At 52.0% G+C, this 21,717-nt stretch overlaps 1 protein-coding gene across 3 annotated transcripts in view; it reads left to right on the top strand.

Annotated features, from left to right (window-relative positions):
• Positions 1-3,358: 3,358 nt before the first annotated feature.
• Positions 3,359-21,717, top strand: part of TRAPPC10 (trafficking protein particle complex subunit 10) — a 90,736-nt gene continuing 72,377 nt past the window's right edge. Inside the window, exon 1 of one of the 3 annotated variants that reach the window (XM_045902372.3) lies at positions 3,359-3,585. In XM_045902372.3, the coding sequence (XP_045758328.1) occupies positions 3,519-3,585 (67 nt within the window). In that variant the 5' untranslated portion in view covers positions 3,359-3,518. Of the gene's footprint in view, positions 3,586-4,183; positions 4,296-21,717 lie in introns of those variants that run through there. The other 2 variants (XM_064578092.1, XM_045902374.3) reach the window with 2 other exon arrangements.

The raw sequence follows: 21,717 nt of genomic DNA, 5'->3' as shown, positions 1-21,717 counted from the left end.
GCCTGTGTGGCTGGGCATGGGGGAGGGCTCAGGACACAAGTGAAAGGCCCAGTCGCACAGTCCCAGCGTCCCGCAGTTGTCACGGACACAGGCCAGTAGTGAGGGCAGGAGCGCGGGCACCCGGCGGGGAGATTCAGAAAGGGGCGGTTCTTTCCAACCCCCGCCAGAGTTGGGGTGGAGGGTGGGGGAGGGCTGGGGAGCCGGTCTCCAAGGCGAGCCTGGAGTGATTGCAGTGCTGTGGGGTCTTTGGTTGCAGCCGGAAGGTAAGTCATCTTGCCCTACTTCACGGCAGCGATACTCCTTCCTAAAACCAGTGTAACAAGAAAACACCAGACCAAGGGCTTCCCAAGGAGTAACTGCCGTTCAGCCCAGCCGTGGGAATTAGCCTGGAGCCTCGACTGCTTCCCCTGCGGTGCTGGGTGTCGGGGAAACGTAACAAGAGCTACGTTCCGGGCGAACAGACCCACAGAGGTGAGCAACTGCCACGCCACTGTCCACGTGCCCCTCCCTGGTGACCGCAGGGTGGTCCCAGGGCCCACATGCTGTCAGTGCCGCTCAGGGTCACGCCAGTGTCCAGTGACTCTCTGGGGTGCTGTCGGTGGCCCCCGCGGGCATCCCCGTGTCCATGTGCTGTCGGTGGCCCCCGTGGGCATCCCCGTGTCCACGTGCCGTCGGTGACCCTCGGGGCATCCCCGTGTCCACGTGCCGTCGGTGACCCTCGGGGCATCCCCGTGTCCACGTGCCGTCGGTGACCCTCGGGGCATCCCCGTGTCCACGTGCCGTCGGTGACCCTCGGGGCATCCCCGTGCCCACGTGCCGTCAGTGACCCTCGGGGCATCCCCGTGTCCACGTGCTGTCGGTGGCCCCCGCGGACATCCCCGTGTCCACGTGCTGTCGGTGACCCTCGGGGCATCCCCGTGTCCACGTGCTGTCGGTGGCCCCCGCGGGCATCCCCGTGTCCACGTGCTGTCGGTGACCCTCGGGGCATCCCCGTGTCCACGTGCTGTCGGTGACCCTCGGGGCATCCCCGTGTCCACGTGCTGTCGGTGACCCTCGGGGCATCCCCGTGTCCACGTGCTGTCGGTGACCCTCGGGGCATCCCCGTGTCCACGTGCTGTCGGTGACCCTCGGGGCATCCCCGTGTCCACGTGCTGTCGGTGGCCCCCGCGGGCATCCCCGTGTCCACGTGCTGTCGGTGACCCTCGGGGGCATCCCGTGTCCACGTGCTCTTGGTGACCCTCGGGGGCATCCCGTGTCCACGTGCTGTCGGTGACCCTCGGGGCATCCCCGTGTCCACGTGCTGTCGGTGACCCTTGGGGCATCCCCGTGTCCACGTGCTGTCGGTGGCCCCCGCGGGCATCCCCGTGTCCACGTGCTGTCGGTGACCCTCGGGGCATCCCCGTGTCCACGTGCTGTCGGTGACCCTCGGGCATCCCCGTGTCCACGTGCTGTCGGTGACCCTCGGGGCATCCCCGTGTCCACGTGCTGTCGGTGGCCCCCGCGGGCATCCCCGTGTCCACGTGCTGTCGGTGACCCTCGGGGCATCCCCGTGTCCACGTGCTGTCGGTGACCCTCGGGCATCCCCGTGTCCACGTGCTGTCGGTGGCCCCCGCGGGCATCCCCGTGTCCACGTGCTGTCGGTGACCCTCGGGGCATCCCCGTGTCCACGTGCTGTCGGTGACCCTCGGGGCATCCCCGTGTCCACGTGCTGTCGGTGACCCTCGGGCATCCCCGTGTCCACGTGCTGTCGGTGACCCTCGGGGCATCCCCGTGTCCACATGCTGTCGGTGGCCCCCGCGGGCATCCCCGTGTCCACGTGCTGTCGGTGACCCTCGGGGCATCCCCGTGTCCACGTGCTGTCGGTGACCCTCGGGCATCCCCGTGTCCACGTGCTGTCGGTGGCCCCCGCGGGCATCCCCGTGTCCACGTGCTGTCGGTGACCCTCGGGGCATCCCCGTGTCCACGTGCTGTCGGTGACCCTCGGGGCATCCCCGTGTCCACGTGCTGTCGGTGACCCTCGGGCATCCCCGTGTCCACGTGCTGTCGGTGACCCTCGGGCATCCCCGTGTCCACGTGCTGTCGGTGACCCTCGGGCATCCCCGTGTCCACGTGCTGTCGGTGACCCTCGGGGCATCCCCGTGTCCACGTGCTGTCGGTGACCCTCGGGCATCCCCGTGTCCACGTGCTGTCGGTGACCCTCGGGGCATCCCCGTGTCCACGTGCTGTCGGTGACCCTCGGGCATCCCCGTGTCCACGTGCTGTCGGTGACCCTCGGGGCATCCCCGTGTCCACGTGCTGTCGGTGGCCCCCGTGGGCATCCCCGTGTCCACGTGCTGTCGGTGACCCTCGGGGCATCCCCGTGTCCACGTGCTGTCGGTGACCCTCGGGCATCCCCGTGTCCACGTGCTGTCGGTGGCCCCCGCGGGCATCCCCGTGTCACGTGCTGTCGGTGACCCTCGGGGCATCCCCGTGTCCACGTGCTGTCGGTGACCCTCGGGGCATCCCCGTGTCCACGTGCTGTCGGTGACCCTCGGGCATCCCCGTGTCCACGTGCTGTCGGTGACCCTCGGGCATCCCCGTGTCCACGTGCTGTCGGTGACCCTCGGGGCATCCCCGTGTCCACGTGCTGTCGGTGGCCCCCGCGGGCATCCCCGTGTCCACGTGCTGTCGGTGACCCTCGGGGCATCCCCGTGTCCACGTGCTGTCGGTGACCCTCGGGCATCCCCGTGTCCACGTGCTGTCGGTGGCCCCCGCGGGCATCCCCGTGTCCACGTGCTGTCGGTGACCCTCGGGGCATCCCCGTGTCCACGTGCTGTCGGTGACCCTCGGGGCATCCCCGTGTCCACGTGCTGTCGGTGACCCTCGGGCATCCCCGTGTCCACGTGCTGTCGGTGACCCTCGGGCATCCCCGTGTCCACGTGCTGTCGGTGACCCTCGGGGCATCCCCGTGTCCACGTGCTGTCGTGGCCCCGGAGTCGCGCCCGCGTCCACGTGCCGCCAGGGACTGCAGCCCGGACCCCGCGTCCCGGGGATCCGCATGGTGGGCAGCGGCCGCGCCCCGGGTCGCCGGGCGCTGGGGGCGGTGGAGACCTCCCTGGGGACCGCCTCCCTGGGGAGGAGCCGCGCGTCGCTGCGCCCCACGCCGAGGGGCCGCTGCTGTCCGCGGGGCGGTGGCGCGGCTTCCGGGCCGCAGCCTTTGCGCCGCCGACGCGCACGCGGAGCCCAGCGGGGCTCGCGGGCCGCCGTCCCGCTCCCGTCGCCCGCCGTCTTTCGGTCGGAGGACAGCGCCGGCGCGCGGCCGGACGCCTCCCCTTTAAGCCGCGCGCCCCGGAAGCGGTAGCGCGGCGGCGCCGGGCCGGAAGTGGCGCGGCCGGCGGGCGGCGGGCGGCCGGCTCCGGAGCTGCCTCGCGCGGCCGGCGGGCCTCCTGTCGCGGCGCCGCTCAGGCTCGGGCTGGCCCGGCGCGGCCTCGGGGCCGCCCATGGGGCGCGGGGGGCCGGGCCGGTGACGGCGGACGCCCATGGACGCCCCCGAGGAGCCGCTGCCGCCGGTGATCTACACCATGGAGAACAAGCCCATCGTCACCTGTGAGTGCCGTGCGCGCGGGAGGGGGCGGCGGCCGTTGCGGGCGGCGCGGCCCGGCCGCTCCCTGGGACGGAGCTGTGGCCGGGGCGGCGGCGGCGGGCCCTTCGCGCCGAGGGCGACCTCCGCCCCCGCCGGACGCGCTCGCGGGCCGGGGCGGGCGCGCCCCGGGGCGGAGGGCGGGGGGCGGGGGGCCCCGGGCCGGGCCGGCGGGCCGTCCCCTCGGGGCCCGCGGGAGGGGGCCCGCGCGCTCGCGCCAGGTTTGCTTGCGCGCAGGAAAGTGCCCGAAGAGTGCGGAGCCAGGAGCCCCCCGCGGGCAGCGGCCCGGAGCCGGGGAAGCGAGCTGCGCGGCCACGGGCGTGACAGCTGCAGGCGGAGCTGGGCCGCGAGCCGCCGCTCGCCCGGGCGCGCCCCCTCCTGCGCCCTCGCCGCGGCGCCCGGGCGGGAAGCCCACTTAGAGACGCGGCTGCGAGGGTGAGGGGAGCCGCGCCCCCCCACGCCCCGCTCTGCAGGGCACGCTCTGGCCACACTTCGGCGCGCACACGGGGGCCTCGTTCCGCTGTTACGGGGGGAATTGCCCCACTGTTTACCCTCTAAGCTTAGGATCCAGTACCGAGAAAAGGACGGAGGTTCCAGGCGATGTCGGAATGTTGGCTGACCTTCTGAAGTCTTGCGGACCGGCGTTTCCGACTGTGAGGGTTTTAGGCCTTTGGAGGTATTCAGTTAGTTTCTTTTCTGCGGCCTTCCGTGCTTTGAAAGGAAGCACTCTTTCTACGGAAAATCTGGGCGCCCAGAGCCGTAGCGGGCTGTTCGGCGGGTCTTGAGCACGCTCCTGTCTCTGTGTCTTTTTTTCTTTTTCTGACTAATGGGCACACTTCTGTGCCCCCTCTTGTCAGACCCCTGAGAAACTGTGTGTTTGAGGTTTAAGTTTGTGGCTTCATCTCGATGACAAACTTCCTTAGGGCATTGGGCTGTGTCTCCTCTGAAGTTGGGCACCGGCAGAGTTCAGCAAGACTTCCCCCTCCCTCCGCCCCCGCCCCCGCTCTTATCTGTCCACAGAGTGTCTTACTTCAGACGTTGCACCGTGCTCCACCCTCAGCCCAGAGGACAGGGGCCTGTAGGGCTGATCTGGAGGCCCTGCAGGTGCCCCGTGCTTTCCAAGGCCTCAGGGAAGAGGAGCCATGCCCTGGGTGGTCGTCCTGTCAGGTGTCCGCGTAATCCAGATCCTGGAAATGCCTCGCCCAGCGCCCTGCACCTTGTGAGTGCGGGAGAATCCACATCATCGAATTATATCTCACGCCCCTTAGCTCAGACAGGTTTCCCTAGGCTTTCTGTAAATACATTTCTGAAGAAGTTCCTAAATCTCGTGACTGGGCAGGTAAATTGTTATCCTAGTAGACAGTGCTGGACTCACGGGTGTAGTGTTTACTTTCATGCCCACGAGCGTGACAGACAGCGAGACACGGTGTCCTTTCCTCCAGATTTACTGTGGTAGCCCCTGTCTGTGGAGGTGTGTCTCCGTGTGTAAAGCGCGGAATCAGTGTTGTGTGTTCCGACGGCGTCTCTGTCCTAAAGGCCCACAACCTCTGACTCATTGGAGTCTCAGGAAAGAAAGTGGCTTCGGTGAACTTTCAAAGTTAGCTGGGAAAATAAGAAAGAGCCTCTGCACGGGACAGATTTGTTAGCGTTGAGAAAAGCTGGCTTCCCAGTTCAAACTTGAAATTGCGTTTGGGGGTGTCTGTGTTTGCGGCTGCAGCTTTGGGAGGCACTTGTCCTGGTTTGCCTCTTGCTTTCTTTATCTGGTCCATTCTGTCCCTGGGCCAGTGTTTTGAAGGGAGGAGCCATGGAGACAAAGGCAGTAGGAAAGTTGCTTTTGAAGAATCACCTGGAGGCTCCTCTTCCTGGAGTTTTTGATACTATGTACATGGTCTCTTAGTTTGCAAGATTTTTGTTTTCACCGTCTGTTTGCCTCTTCTCCTGGGATACCTGGCGAGCCGCAGCCGCCCTATCAAGTCGGGGTTTGTTCCTTTCTAATGAGAGCCCCGTGTGTGCTGGGTTTGAGTTTTCTCCTAGAACGTAGGACACTTTAAGTGGACCTTTCTGAGGGGAATGTAGAGTGTGACTGGTTCAAGGAAGTTTAGGAACCATTTACGTGTGTGTCACCATGAGAAGAATGGAAAGTCCCCAGAGACTGGGGGTAACTAGAATACACGATTACTTGAAAAGCTTGCTAAGTGATTTTAATAATATTCTGAAGCTACCTAAACATTTTAATGGTCTTCACTCCATCATTAAAGAGTTTCTGAGCCTGCCGCCCAGCTGCCTCTTCCCTACTACCTCAGCAGGAGATCTCCTTAGACCCAAGACTAGTGAAGCCAGTAAGTACTAGGGACCATCCGTGAAGTGCTCGGGGTGTCTGCTGAGTGGTTGGTTAGTGGTTCTAATAGTGTGATGAATTACCTACTCATAGCAGTTGGAGTACCTGTAGTATAGTTTATTAATCATGAAAAATGCACAGTGAGACCAAATACAAATCCAGCAGATTTATTTGATCTAAATTTAAGTGTTAGCTTAGATTTTTTCTTTTTCCCCAAGCACTGGGTCAGTTCTCTGCTTTAGAGTAAAAGATGGGTTTCTGTTCCAAGGGTATGTTAGGGAAGACATGTTCCTTTTCCAGCTCTCTCCTTCAGTGGACAGAGTTACTGTAATTCCACGAATTTGTGGCATTTCTTTGTTGACTGTTGGCATCATGCCGAAAATAGCACATGCTATCAACATAGATTTTGTATAGTATTTGAAAAATCACAGTGCTCCATGCAAATGATCTGATCTCACCAGTCATTTCTTAGACGGCACTGTTTATTTTTCTGGATCTCTTCTTTTTGGGGTTCCACATCGGACACTGCGGATTTTGAAAGGGGGAAAAGGCAACAAAAATGAGCAGATTCGGGATGCTTTGTACCTGGTTGGAGTTTGATTTTTCCCCTGTAGGTTAAAGTTTTTAAATGTGCCCGTTGCTAATATCCCACCTGCCCTGAAAGTGTGCTTGTGATTTAACCACTGTCTCAGTTGAGTCCCAGAAAAGTCACTTAAAATGTCTTTTTTTCTAATTGATGCACACAAATGCAGAGCTTGGCCCATATTGAATTCTTAAGCCAGTAGCAAATCAACAGTTGAGACGCGGGAGAAACATTTGTCCTCAGAAGCCTCAGTTGTTCCATGACTGAAGGGGCTACCGGATGTGCTTGCCTGGCTTGATGATGTCGTTCGTACCTGCGCTGTGCATGCTTCAAAACGGGTGGGTCTTTTATCTGGGACCCAGGGCACCGCACCATCTCGTCCTCATCTGTGAACTAGGGACGGCTTTAGTACCGAACTCAGAGGGTCGGCGTGGAGTTGAAAGAACGAATATGGGTAAAGCACCCAGAAGAGGAATCAGTGTGCCAAACCGTTAGCTGCTAAGGAGTGATTCCTAGACTTCCTTTGTTCACATTGCTCTTAGTGTCTCAGCAACTTTTTCACGGCATCTCTAGGTTAGGAAGAATACTTAATAACTCCGTTTGTTAAATAGTTGGGTCCAAATAATTTTATTAAGTATTATGTCCTAACAGTAGTTATTTGAGGAAAATCATATGCATAAATTGGAAGGAACATTTTCTTTTTCATTCTTAGATAAGCACAGTGACATACTAATGGGATGGTTGCACCTGTTGGACATTGCACAACTTCTCTAGCTTGGGAGTCTGATTGGACATGGCCAGTCAGTTGTTTGGGTGGTACTTTCCTTTGATTGTAGCAACCACGCTGTTTTGTGATACAATGATGTCCTTGAAAGGAATGTAGCAGGATCTGATACTGAAACTGAATACCTCAAGGGGAGTGGGTACATCTCCAGCATTGCTGTTTTCCTCATAAAATCAAAATACCCTGTGGGGCCTCTGTGGGTTTGCTGTGGTACCCACGTTACTAGTATATTAACCCAACTCTAGGGTGGATTTGACCAGATAAGGTAGAAGTAAAACGTTCCTTTTCCATTTGAACTTTTGCTTACAGGCCTGATTTACAAGATGTGTTTCAGAAGCATTTCTAGTAAAATTCAGTTTATGCAAATGAAACTCAAGGGTCTGATTTTTGTTTTTAAGTTCTGATGAATGTCTGAGATAATCAAGCATGGCAGGCCTTACAGGAACGTCTTTGCCTGGAAAGGAGCGGACAATAAGGTGGTGGGGCCCCCCCACGGAGAGATGGGAAGAGCCGCGGGCTTCATCTTCAGTGCACGTGACTGACCGAGGAACTTGTCGTCTAAAAAACTTTTTGCCAGTTGTCAGTGTCTTTTCATGGGGGTCACATGGTGTCCTGTGTGTGGTCTCGGTACGCTCCGATCCCCCACTGCTGCCCGGGCCTGGGCGCTGCGGACCCGGATCTGGAGGCCAGAGCGGTGGCGGAGGACCTGGGCCCCGGGCTCCCCGGCGCGGCTCTTCCTTCCTCAGGCAGCCTCCTCGCTCTGCTGGCCTCGGAGCTCCCCGGCGGCGGCTCTCCTGCCTCCATTCCAGTCAAGTCTGCTCCGTAACTGCTATCCACCTGACTTTATGTGTATTCACAGTGGTTTGGTCTTACGGTATATTTGTTTTTTAAATAGAAATTGATGACCTTGGGGTCACCTTTGACTCCTCTTTTTCTCTCACAATTGGCAGTCAGTCTGTCCACGGATATTGTTTATCTTTGACATTTATCCAGAGGTCAGCCACTTCTCCCCACCTTTACTGTTGCTCCCCCGAACCAAGCCACCTTTTCCTCTCCCTGGGTCTGCTCCTGCGACCTCCAGGTGGCCTCCCTGGTTCCATGCCGGCCCCTTGAAGCGTGCCTCCGCTCGGACCCTTCCAGGGCTAGCCACTTTCTCAGCAGAACCCTCAAAGACCTTTCCGTGGGCTACGAGCCCCTGAGACATACAAGCCCTGGTCCTCACCCCCCACCGCCCTGGCTTCCTGGCTGTGCCTTAACCCCCCTGCAGCCCGCCCCTGCCTGCACACCCCGCACTGCTCTTCTGACCCCTCACTGCCTCCCTTTCCCTCCCGGAGCTGCTCACATACCACCTCTCACACCCCACCTACTGTTCGGCATACCGTTGACTTGATTCAGTCTTCTTGGCTTAGCACCCCGACATAAACATTTGTTTTTTCTTTGCTTATTGTCTCTCTCCACCCCTGACCCGGGCTGCCTGCAAGCCACAGGGCGGGGGTCCGGATTCTGCTGCTCACTGCTGGGCTTCTAGCACCTGCCGCAGTGCTGGGCACACAGTAGGCGCTCAGTACGTATTTGTGGGGTAAATGAGATAGATGAATGAGCGAGCGTCTCTAAGGGAAACACTGTGCTGTCTCGGATGCTTCCGTAACTTAGAGGCTTTTGACAGCATGGAGTTACTTTCTTTAAACACGTGTCTCCTTGGGACACCTCGGTGGCTCAGTCAGTTAAGCGGCTGCCTTCGGCTCGGGTCATGATCCTGGAGTCCCGGGCTTGAGTCCCGCATCGGGCTCCTTGCTCATCGGGGAGCCTGCTTCTCCCTCTCTCTCCCTCTGCTTGTGCTCTCTCTGTTAAATAAATAAAATCTTAAAAAAACAAACAAAAAACCCCCACGTGTCTCCTTGAGCTAAGACAGCTTTGTGGGAAATGCTTGGAGAGTTTGAACCCTGATCACTCAGACCTGTTTTTAGGTAAACTGCTATGTGCTTAGTCTTTGTGATATTGCAACATTTCTCTGGAGTTTTTGAATCCAGGGAATACATGTTCATCAGTAAAAGAAAGAAGGCTAACTGGTATGCTAGGGATCACATTCTTTGAACTGGTCCTTCTGAATTGAGTTCAGGAATGCTTTCTTTACTACAGGTCAATAGAAGTTTATGACCAAACCAAAGCATTCTTGGGTCTCGGATTTGGCTTCTGAGATGGAGCAGGTAGGATTGAAGGCCTGCCAACCTGGCCTTCCGATGGAGCCTTGAAAGATCTATCTGTAACCTTCAAAACCAACCTTAAACTTTAAAAATGCATAAATAAAGGAGGAGTAGATTTTTAAAATGAAGAATGGAATCTGGAAGTGGACTTGCTGGGGCAGAAGGTAAGAGCAGTTGGAGTATTGAAGTCTGCTTCCAGATAGCCCTGTGAAGAGTGCGCTCGGAGGCACGCTCCCCGCACAGGAGTGCGCTGCCCCGAGTGACGCGCAGAGTTGGGCTTTCATCGCTTCATGGAGCTTTCATCCGCGTGCTATCAGGTCCCTCCACCGTCCGTCCCCAGAGCTGTGCCGCCGGCACCATCGTCTGTCAGGTTCCCTCGTGCTCGTTAGCAGGTAATCCCTGCTCCCACCCCCAGGCGTGGGCTGCCTCTCATCTGCTTTCTGTCGCTGTACGTTGGTGTTCTCTAGACATGTCTAGAAATGAGATCGTGTGGCATGCAGTCTCGTGGCTGGCTTTTTTCACTCAGCGGTGTTTGGAGGCTCAGCATCCTCCTCTGCGGAGGTCGTGCCGTCCTCTGTCTTGTGTTCCTTCTTTCATCTCTGGAGAGTGCGCCGCGCGGATGGACCCCGTCTTGTTTATCTCTTCACCAGTTGATGGGCGTTTGGGTTGTTTCCACTTTATGGCTGTTGTGAGTAATGTTGCTGGGGACATTTGCACGCCTGCGTGTGGGCACCTTTCCCATTCTTCATGCGAAGATTCTTAGGAGCAGAATTGCTGTGTTGGATGATAAGCTTATGTCTGACTTTTTAAGAAATTGCTAGATTGTCTTCCCAAGTGTCTGTACTGCTTAACGTCCCCACCAGCAGTGGATTAGGGTTCCAGAGGCTCCATATTCTTGTGGACACACACTTGTCTGTCTTTTTTGTCATAGCTATACCAGTGGACGTGAAGTGGTATCTGATTTTGTTTTTTTTTTTTTAAGATTTTATTTATTTATTTGAGAGAGAGAATGAGCTAGAGACAGAGAGAGCATGAGATGGGGGAGCTTCAGAGGGAGAAGCAGACTTCCTGCTGAGCAGGGAGCCCGATGCGGGACTCGATCCCGGGACTCCAGGATCATGACCTGAGCCGAAGGCAGTCGCTTAACCAACTGAGCCACTCAGGCGCCCTCTGATTTTGGTTTTAATATGCATTTCCCTCATGGCTAGTGAAGTTGAGCATTTTAGCCTATTCTTATCAGCCATTTGTATATCTTCTTTAGTGACATGTTTATTCAGATATTTTGCCCATTTTTAAATTAGATTATCATTGAGTTATAAGACTTTATGATATTTGCTGATACATGTCCTTTATCAGAGCCATGATTTGCAAATACTTTTTCCTAATCTTTGGCTGTCTTTTAATTTTCTTAGTGCTATCTTTTGAAGTACATTTTTTTTTTTTTAAGATTTTTTATTTATTTCACAGAGAGAGATAGCGAGAGCAGGAACACAAGCAGGGGGAGTGGGAGAGGGAGAAGCAGGCTTCCCACCAAGCAGGGAGCCCGATGTGGGACTCGATCCCAGGACCCTGGGATCATGGACCTGAGCCGAAGGCAGACGCTTAACGACTGAGCCACCCAGGCGCCCCTTGAAGTACATTTTTAATTTTGATGAAATCTAGTTACCAATTTTTTTTCTTGTGGATTGTGCTTGTGATTATATCTAGAGTCTTTGTCCAGCACAAGTCATTGTAGTTGTTTGGGGGTGCATTTACCTGATGATTAGTGAAGTTCTTTTTATATGTTTATTGGTGATTGGGCCTCTTCTGAATCATGTGTTCAGCTGTGTTTGACATTTAAGAGGTATAGCCAAAAACATGTCTAAGACATGAATTGGAATAGCATTAGGAAAAGATGTACATTCTACTTTTGTACTTTATTCCATATGCATTAGTTTCCCAGGGCTATTGTCACAAATTATCGGAAACTTGCCGGCTTAAAACAAGGGAAATCTATTCTCTCACAGTTCTGGAGACCAGAAGCTGAAAGTCAAGGTGTTGATACGCTGTGTGCTTGCTTCTCCTGCGGCCCCAGGGGAGGATCCTCCTGCCTCTTCCAGCGCCCAGCAGTCTTTGGCGCTCCTTTGGCTTCAGTCTCTGCCTTGTCTTCACATGGCTGCTCTCTCTGCATTTGCTCTCCTGTCCCTTATCACGACACTTATCATTGGTTTTAGGGCCCACCCAGATGATCTGGGGTGATCCCATTGGAGATCCTGAACTTCTTTACATCTACAAAGATCCTTTTTCCGAATAAGGTCCCATCCACAGGTTCTGGGAGTCGGGCGTGGACAAGTCGTTTGGGGGCCGTGTTCCTTCCCTACACAGCAGTGTTGGCGCTGGCCTCCTGGCGCGTGGCAGCCAGCGCCCATTGCGTGTCTCTGGTTTTATATCACTGCTTCTATCTTTAGAGGTCTGTCCTCGCTGAGCTCTTGACCAGGGGAATGATTCCTTGGCATCTGGGATTTGGGGCTCTAGATGTTGACACAAGGTGGGATGATCTCTTAGAAATAGTGAACACTTTTTGTAATCTCTCTTTCCTTATTTTCCCCTAGGGAAACAAAGGCCTTTATTTGGAGTCTTGCGGTTATGTTCCGTAATGTTTTGTTCCTTCATATTATTTTAGGCCCTTGTTTGCAAAACTAAAAAAAAGTGAGTAGAGAAATTACGAAGAAGCTGACAACAGATTTAGACCTTGGTTTCACTGGGAACTGTTGTATGTTTGGAAAGTTTTCTTGTTTTTAACAGATCCTGTTTAGCATTTGGAAGCAATTGCATGTATTTTAGAGCTAAAATTTTAGATGGAGCCTTGGCACTAACAATAACCTGTTTGGGTAGTAATTTTTACTGCCTCATAGCTCACCATTTATGGGCACTTTTAGACCAGCTGGATCAGTAAGTTTCTAAGCACGGAGGTGAACAACAGGATGGCCTGTCAGAGGTCATTTTGAAGGTGAAGGCCTGAGAGCCGGCTTCGCTGTGCCTGACCCCTCAGTATGTGGTAGCGCAGGGAGGATCAGCATCGAGGTGCCCGACTCCTCCTCTGCCACAACTTTACCAAGCAGCTGGGGAGGCAGACATCATCTGCCCACGTGGAAGGAAGGGGGACTTGTCCCTAAAGTCACCCCTCGGAGAAAGCCTTTGCCACAGAGTTAAGTAAAATAAAAATCTCGCTTCCTTGGGTTCAGCAGTCTAAGAACTGAATCAGTCAGCCACACTAGAAATCTCCAGTATAATCTTACCCGTTCTAAAACCGCATTCATATCCCGAGAACATAATCTGACAGCCAGCACTGCCATTCTCCGCTGCAGGGTGTCCCGTGCTCTGGGGCCCTGGGTTGTCTGGTGTAGAATACGACGGGCTCAGGGGAGGCTCCCCGGTCAGCAGGCGCGCAGTGCGCGCCTGGGCCGGCCGGGCACTGTTGTAGGGTTTGGGTTACCTCCTCCCGCAAAGACCCCAGCCCTGGTAGAGCTTCCAATCCACTGAGAGGAGGAACACAGTAGGCAAAAATAGCGAATTATGTAATCAGCGATCAGTGCTGTGGAAGAAAGAAAAGGATAAGTGGGAGAATTGTAGTGTTTCACACTTTTTATGATGGAAACTTGCAAATGTATGCAAAAGTAGTGTAATGAAACCCGACAAACCTATCCCCCAACTTCAGCAGTTGGGAGAATTGGCCAGTCTTGCTTCTCTCTACCCCGTTCCCTCCAGTCCTGTGTGCTTCTGAAGCAGAGCCCAAGTATGACATCATGTGCCCGCACATGCGTGTGTAATGGACTGAAGGTTTGTCTCCCCTCCCCGCGGTTCGTGGGCTGGAGCCCTGATGGCCAATGTGCCGGTATTTGGAGCTGAGGTCTTTGGGCGGTGAGTGGGCTGGAAGAGGACGAAGGCTGGGCCCCGGGGAGGGAGCCAGTGGCCTTATGAGAGGAGGAAGAGTGCGCTCCCTCCCTTCTCACGCACATTGAGGAAAGCCCCAAACCAGGAAGACATTAGGCACCTGGAACTGAATGGCCAACACCTTGATCTTGGACTTCCGGGCTCCAGAACTGGGAGAAAACAAGTTGGTGTTGGTGTTGGAGAAAACTCCGTCATGGTATTTATTTTGTGCTGGCAGCCTGAGCTGAGACAGTGTGTGTCCCTCAAGACAGCGTATCTCTAAAAGATCAGGACTTTTAAAAAACAACTATAGGGGCGCCTGGGTGGCTCAGTCGTTAAGCGTCTGCCTTCAGCTTGGGTCATGATCCCAGGCTCCTGGGATCGAGCCCCGCATCGGGCTCCCTGCTCTGTGGGAAGCCTGCTTCTCCCTCTCCCACTCCCCCTGCTTGTGTTCCCTCTCTCGCTGTGTCTCTCTCTGTCAAATAAATGGGTGGAATCTTTTAAAACAACAACAACAACAACAACAACTATAAAGCCTTTATCTCATCTAAAAAATTTTCCCTAAAATCAAATATTCAGCATTTTCAGTGTGTCTTCAATGTCTTTTTCTTTTATAAGCTCTTTGAATTAATTGGTATCCAAATAAGGTTTTGAGATCGTGCTCTCAGTCTCTCTTCAAATCGCGGGTTTCCCTCCGTCTCCCTTTTGTTCCTGGCAGTTTCCCGAGGAGCCCGGGTTCTGTCCTGTGACCGTGTCATGCTCACTCCCCCCACTTGGCCAGCTGCGTCCCATGGTGTCCTCTGTCCTCAGGGTTCTGTGTCTCCTGGAAGGTGGTCCTTGGAGCCAGAGGCTGGGTCAGGTTCGGGTTGGATGTTTTTGGCAAGACTGTCTCCCAGCTGGTGGCGTCTCTCCACCAGTGGAATGCAGGCTCTGCTGGTGTCTCTCCGATGGGCGCAGCCCTTCTCCTGTCGCTTGTGCCCCGTGGGGTGCAGAATGGTGAGATTCTAATGTCACCGTTTTGTCTTCATTTGTTTGTGGAAATGTGTCTGTAGAAAGTGTGTATGTGGGGGCACCTGGGTGGCTCAGTTGGTTTAATGCCTGCCCAGGGCCCTGGAATCGAGCCCCACATTGTGCTCCCTGCTCTGTGGGAAGTCTGCTGCTACCTCTCCCTCTGCCACTCCCCCTGCTTGTGGGCACGTGCACTCTCTCTCTCTTAAATAAATAAATAAAATCTTTAAAAAAAGTGTATATGTGTGTTCCTTGCTTATCCAGTGGTGTGGTTTGTGTAGGAAAGGCAGACTAAATGCCTCACTCACTTCCTCTGTATAGTGAGTTGGTTCACTCAAAGTGAGTATCCTCCAGTGGTGATCAGTTACCATGTTTTTTTTTAAGTATTATTATGAATTTAAGGCTCTAAACCTACCTGCTTTGTTTCAGTCCGTGGCCGGTGCTGTCCTTACTGACGGGCAGGTGGTTCCATCTTTGCCAACTTAGCTGGCCTCCAAGTTGTAGGAATCTTTTGTTCTTTTCTTTGCTCTCTGTTGTGTTAACATGTTCCAGACTCGTTTCCAGCCTTGGCCCTGGAGTCAGCCATTTCTCTAAGAAGCCCCACTTCTTTTTAGTGGGAAAAGGTTTTTCAAGACTCCAAGCTACATGCTTGGGCTGCTGGCTGCTGCTGGGTCTTCTTTTTATGGCACAGAGCGGGAATTCAAAGGTGAAGTACACCGTAAGTTCACACTGGTCTTTGTGATTCAATTTCAGGACTTGGGGGTTTTAATGAACTGCTGGATCATCAGTGTTTTCTTTCCTCCCATTCTGTGGATACTTGGGGACGACAGAGGTAGAGTCTTCTCAGACTGGAGCTGCATCAGAATCCCCTAGTAGGCTTGTTAGAACCTGACGCCGGCTTCCACCCCAGTTTCTGATTCTGTAGGCCAGGTTGGGCCTGGGAGCAAAGCATTTCTCCCAAACACCTAGCGGATGCTGTAGGTCCCACTTTATACCGTCTCTGCCACTCCGCCGTCAACAGTGACTCGTGAGCACAGATTTAAAATGCTTTCAGTGGTTCTCTGTGGCATTTGGACGTCTCCCACCAGGAGCGCACGGTCTGACGGCCGGCCTTGTCCGAGCTCTTTCTCTGTGGTTGTGCTGCTAGCCGTGCCTGCATTTAACTCCATTTGTTTTCTTTTTTTCTGATATTTTTAGGGAAAGCTTTTTAAAAATGTAACTTTGTTTTATAATTATATAAAACATGTACATGCTTTCAAAACCAGGTCTTCCTCGCAAGGTATGTAGCGTAGATTTATGTCCTCCCCACTCTGACCCTTCCCTCATCTAAATATTCTCCTGCCATAAAAAAAAGAAATTCGTATGCATTTGTACTTCCCTTTCTTAGATAGGAGATTACAGACCAAGACACATTCCCCCCCTTCGCTTTTTCTCTCAACATTTCCTGGAGGTCTTTCCTGTTGCTTTTCATAGTCCTGTAGAACTCCTCTGTTATGTGGTTTGTGGATGTTCTGTGGTTTATTCTATTCCAGTCCTGTCCGTGGAATTGAATGTTTTTGTCTTTTGTTCTTTCAAATAGTCCTGAATCAAATAGCCTTGTGGTGCGTCTGTTGGGATGGATTCCGTCAGGGATTGCTGGGGCTGTGGTAAACTCGTAATTTTGCCAGGTATTGCTAAATTCCCCGCCGTAATGGTGAGCCTTTTGGAAGCTGCAGCTAGACCTCACTGAGAAAGTGGTCTTTGGGAGCTCTGGGGAAAGAGAGGTTTTAGGAGCCTGTCTCTCCAGAGCCCCAGGGCAGGGGTGGGCCTGGAGCAGGCAAGATCCCTTGAACTTCTAAATGCTGTGATTCAATCTGCTACAATCATCCTATATTTACTTTATTTAAAAATCTGTAAACCATTAAAGGGCTAATTCTTCAGTGCTCTTACATTTAGATGCACCCATCCATCCTTTGTTTTCTGTTTCAGCTCCTCAGTTTTAGGTTGTATTTGGTCTCTGAGCTCCAGAGAACGGAGTTGGCCTCCTGGTTAGAAGTGTTTACTTAAATCTTTTGGTGCTCTTGGTGTGTGCTGAATTTTCTTTCATGTTGAAAAAGAAAAAGACTTTGGGACTTCATATCTTGCGATTGGTCTCTCCGTATAGGCTTTGGTTCCTTTTCTGAAAACTCCCACAGTATATAATTCGATTATTGCTAACATATACTATACTTTTTCCCCTTTGATCACACCCCGGGGGGAGTAACTGTTACAGAGACTGGCTACTGCGAGAGAGAGAGAGAGAGAGAGAGAGAGAGAGGAGCAGCGTGGGAGGGCGACCATGTGCACGTGGTGCCACAGCGAGGGTGGGGGCGAAGCCGGAAGCTGGAAAGAGTAGGCATCACTTGACTGCCAGCAGTGAAATGGCAGGACTTATTGGAACGTGATCGAAAATGGGCGTTTTGGCAGGACAGCTGACAATCAGATAAAGGCGATCCCCATCATCCTCATCGTGTTGACTGTAGGAATTACTTTTCTTTCAACTTGGCCTCTGCAGTACAGAGCTGAGGGAGGGCTCCCTTGTTTCTTCTCAGATATGTGCCTCGCGATGAAGGGAGGGCAGTGTGTATACACAGAAACGGGAGTCCGTTGCCCAGTAATTTTAGGGCACAGACTAAACCTTGGCTTCTACTTCTAGAATCTGGATAACATCTGGATCTTTTTGTTTTTTGTCATGAACCTCATTCCCCACCTCCAACCCCCAAATGTGAAAGCCTTTTCTTTCTTTTTAAAGATTTTTTATTTATTTATTTAACAGAGATAGAGAGCACAAGTAGGCAGAGCGGCAGACAGAGGGAGAGGAAGAAGCAGGCTCTCCGTGGAGCAGGGAGCCCGCCGTGGGGCTCGATCCCAGGACCCTGGCTGGGATCATGACCTGAGCTGAAGGCGGTCACTTAACCAACTGAGCCACCCAGGCGCCCCGTGAAAGCCTTTTCTGTGCAGTTACTCTGGGAGGACCACTGGCGAGGTTTTCCATTTTCCATGATGATGCATTTGGTTTTCCCCATGAAAGAGCTACCAGTTTGAAGCATTACTTACTTTTCATCACTGTGCTGATGTCATACAAGAAGTATGGCACATGCGCTTTACACGTGTTTGAGCAGCCTGACCTGACTTCCCAGTTTGTGACCTTGGATGTTTTTATCATTCATTTGAAAGTCTGTTTTACCAAAAGCTCTTGAGGAACAATGCATTCGTGGCGGTCTGTGGGCAGGTACATGCATCCTTAGGGTTAACGACAGTGCTCTCTTTAACCCTTGTTTTCAAACAGGAATGCACTGCCCCCCTGGTGAACTGTAGCTTTCTTTTGTTAACAGCATACTTAGAAAATGGCTCTTTCTGAAAACTTTTCTATAAAACAAAGGCTGGGTAAGGTATATTTCCTTTGACTTATTTGTTCAAAGGTAGAATCATAGGATCCCTTGCTTGGAAGGCCTTGAAATTGGTCATCCCGTCCTAGTCCAGCCACTCCATGGCCATGTAGCTTCTAGAGTCCCTGCGAGGAGGTCCTCAGAGGGGAGACACTCAGCGCTCCAAATGCAGGTCTCTTACCTCAGCACTTGTTTACGTTGAGCTACAATCCATCCCGTCTTTGCCACCCCCTTAGTGCAGGGGGTGGGGTAGGGTAGGGAGATGCGAAGGGGCTGTGGAGTCCTGCAGGGTAAACCTAATGCCTTTAAATTAAGATGTTGCCCAACCTAAAAGAATCTGGATGTCTTTTTTTTTTTTTTTTTTAAGATTCTATTTATTTATTTGAGAGAGAGAATGAGATAGAGAGAGCATGAGATGGGAGAGGGTCAGAGGGAGAAATAGACTCCCTGCCAAGCAAGGAGTCTGATGCGGAACTCGATCCCGGGACTCCAGGATCATGACCTGAGCCGAAGGCAGTTGCTTAACCAACTGAGCCACCCAGGCGCCCAAGAATCTGGAGGTCTTCAACAGCTTAGGATACAGTGGGAGATGTGTTTTACTGGAAAAGTTATTGTTTCCCTTTACTAAGATTATACTAAAGAATTGGAAGAAAAATTATATTGTATGAGGGTATCAACAAATATTTATAAATGTGATTTAAGATCTTTTACCCAACATAAATCTCCAAATAAAAATACTGATCTTGGAAATGTATGTATTATGAGGAAAGCTACCCATCAGTTGTAAATCAGCTAAACCTTTTGTTTTTCTCTGCCACTTTCTCATGGTTACAGTGTCCTGATCCTTTTATATTTTCGTGTTAAGATTTCACAGCTGTGCATGTTTACGGGCTAGTAACTGGTAAGCAGATGACAGAAATGTTCACTATTGATGGAAGGTCTTCTGGAACCTGTACCTTCAGCCAAGCAGCATCGACAGAGCCTCTGTGCAGATTAATTAGCAAACAGCAAAATTAAGAAACAGAGAAGCAACCCAGGGAGGTAGAGAAGAATATTGAGTCCAGAGCCAGGCTGGCTGGAGGTGAATCAGTCCCAGCTTTGTCGTCGAGCAGGTTTCCATGCTTGACCTCCGGCCTTGATTTCCAGTCCATGGAGTGGCCCTCTCTCCTCAGGCCGGCTCGTGAGTTCAGAGTGAGTGTGTGCCAAGTGTTGAGGGTGTTCCAGGCCCACCGTGCAGTCTGTGTTGGCAGCAAACAGACGGCCCCTCTGACTTCTTTTAGCTAGCTCTCACCTGGTGCCAAACCCTCTGTAGCTTAGCAAGCCCTCCTGTAGCATCAGAAGAAAGGTATTATGTACAATTTTTTTTTTTAATTAAACACTTTAATTTTTCTTGTGGGTGCTGTAACAAATTACATAGACTCAGTGCCTTAAAATAACACTAATGTATTTATCTTAGAGTTCTGGAGGTCAGAAGTCTGAAATGGGTCTCATTGGGCTAAAATCAAGAGGTTGGCAGGGCTGATAACTTCTAGGAGAGAATCCATTCCCTTGTCATTTTCCGGCTTCTAGAGGCTGCCTACGTTCCTTGGCTCATGGCCCTTCCTCCATCTTCAAAGCCAACAGTGACTAGTTCAGTCATTCTCATGATACCGACTCTTAGGTTCTGGCTCTTCTGGTTCTTCTGCCTCCCTCCTCCCCACTGAATATCCCCACTCTGGGTACATTGGCCCACCTGGATAATCCGGGATAATCTCGTTATTTAAAATCACCTGATTAGCAACCTTATCTTTGGTGGACCTTATTCCTCCCTTGTCTTGTAAAGTAGCATATTCAAACATTCTGGAAAGCAGAACCAGGACAGAGTTTTCCAAATGCCCTTAACACATGTCTGGGGAAAAAAAAAAGTCATGGGGAGTAATGATTCTACAAGCATGAAAATCCTGTGTCCTTCCCAAATGAGAGTAACTTTTCAATTTATTTATTTATTTATTTATTTATTTATTTATTTATTTATTTATTTTTATTTTAAAGATTTTATTTATTTGACAGAGAGACACAGCGAGAGAGGGAACACAGGCAGGGGGAGTGGGAGAGGGAGAAGCAGGCTCCCCGCAGAGCAGGGAGCCCGATGCGGGGCTCGATCCCAGGACCCTGGGATCATGACCTGAGCCGAAGGCAGGCGCTTAACGACTGAGCCACCCAGGCGCCCCAGTAACTTTTCAATTTAGCCTTGTGTTTCTCCCGAGACATAATTTATAGCTGTCGAGCACTCAAACCACATTTGGTAATTCAAGCTACTTTTTCTGTAGACTGTTTAGTGCCAAATTCAATCTAAATGTCATAATTGAGTCCTAAAATCTTCAAAAAATTGTTGCATAAACATTATAGGAACATTAGTAACAACCAATTTATAGCTTTTTGAATGTAGGTAATACATTTTCCTTTTATGTTGGAGAGAGTATGTACCTTTTAGTTTAGGGATATCCTGTATTCCTGAAATGCAGAAAGTGAACACCCCTGTCATCTCGTCCCTCAAATAGAACCCCGCTGGACTGTTTGGTTTGGACATAGACTTCCAACAAGGTAAAGCGCTGATTGGTTGTCTTGTTGCAGGTATCTTCCTGCAAAGCAGGACATCCTCAAGTCTTGTACTCAGTCAACTTAGTGTGATTCTGTTTCGTTGCCATCTAGTGTTAAGAATTAAAAATGCGTTGCCATCTAGTGTTAAGAATTAAAAATGTGAATTTCAAAGATGTTTTGACATTAAATAACTTTGTGACTTTGTAGTTCTAGCGGACCCTAAACTAAAGTGATCGAAAGTGAAAGTTTGCACTGTTCTTCAGGTTGCCGGGGACTAATGCAAATGGTGTAGGACTGTGCAAGCAGCCTGGGACCGGGGTGGGGGTGGGGGGTTTCCGCTGGGCCTGCTGTTAAAGCGTTGGTTAGACTCATATCAGTGACAGCTTCTTGGGTCAGAAAAGATCGTCTAGCCTGCAGGTTTCTGTTTTTGCTATGATTGACTTCTTTGAAGATTAGAGTTATTTCAAAAAATAGCTGTTTTCTTACAGTCTTATTGTTGGTGATCTCAAATCCAAGTGATAACATCTATATCTGTAGTTATTTATATTTTGTCAACTGGACACATGTGTCTTTTTATGTTGATACAAGTTACTAATTATTTTCTCTGTAATGGAGTTCCCAATTCCTTCTGTTTTAAAGGTGTAAGAAAAATGTGGAATTTGTTGAAATAGGACCCATTTATGCTTAAATCACTGAAAAATATTTTTTGAATTCTTTTTCCTTCCGTGTTTAATTAGCAGTCTTATCTGCTTTTAGCATAAAAAGTTTTAAATTACATGATTAATACATATAAATATATGCTGCTAAAAATCTCAGAATTCAGGAAGTAGCAAAGGTCTGGCCAGTCATCTGACTGCATCTGACAGAAAATCCAGTTACTGCTGGCAGAAATAAGAAAGCAGGTTCATATAATCAGAAACCTGGGACTCTGCCTGCCTTCGTTGGTGGGGGGTGTCTGAGCTGGGCTTTTCGCAGCCTGGAGCAGGTGCCTGGCAGGTCTGGGCAGCACCCTGAGTGCTTGCGTCCCTCTCTTCCCAGCAGGGCGACCGTCCCCATGTTTCCCTTCACATTTGAGTGGCTTCTGTGCCTGTCCCCGTGCCGCCCGCCCCTCCTGCCAGGGTGCTGCCGTACTCGGATACTGGCCAGGGCGGAGGGTGCCTGTGGGGGTCTGCACACCCCTGGAGCCGCCCCCAGCCCTCCTATCTCCGTATGTCCCCTATAATGATGAGAACAGGGGCATATTAGACACACGCAAGGAGAGAGGTTTATGTTAATGGGGTTA

Source organism: Mirounga angustirostris, unplaced genomic scaffold (assembly GCF_029215605.1).
Source record: "Mirounga angustirostris isolate CCGP_5_RB_7025 unplaced genomic scaffold, mMirAng1.0.hap1 SCAF_1, whole genome shotgun sequence".
Classification (NCBI taxonomy): domain Eukaryota; kingdom Metazoa; phylum Chordata; class Mammalia; order Carnivora; family Phocidae; genus Mirounga; species Mirounga angustirostris.
The sequence above is the reverse complement of the archived record's forward strand: the minus strand, read 5'-3'. Positions and strand labels throughout refer to the sequence as shown.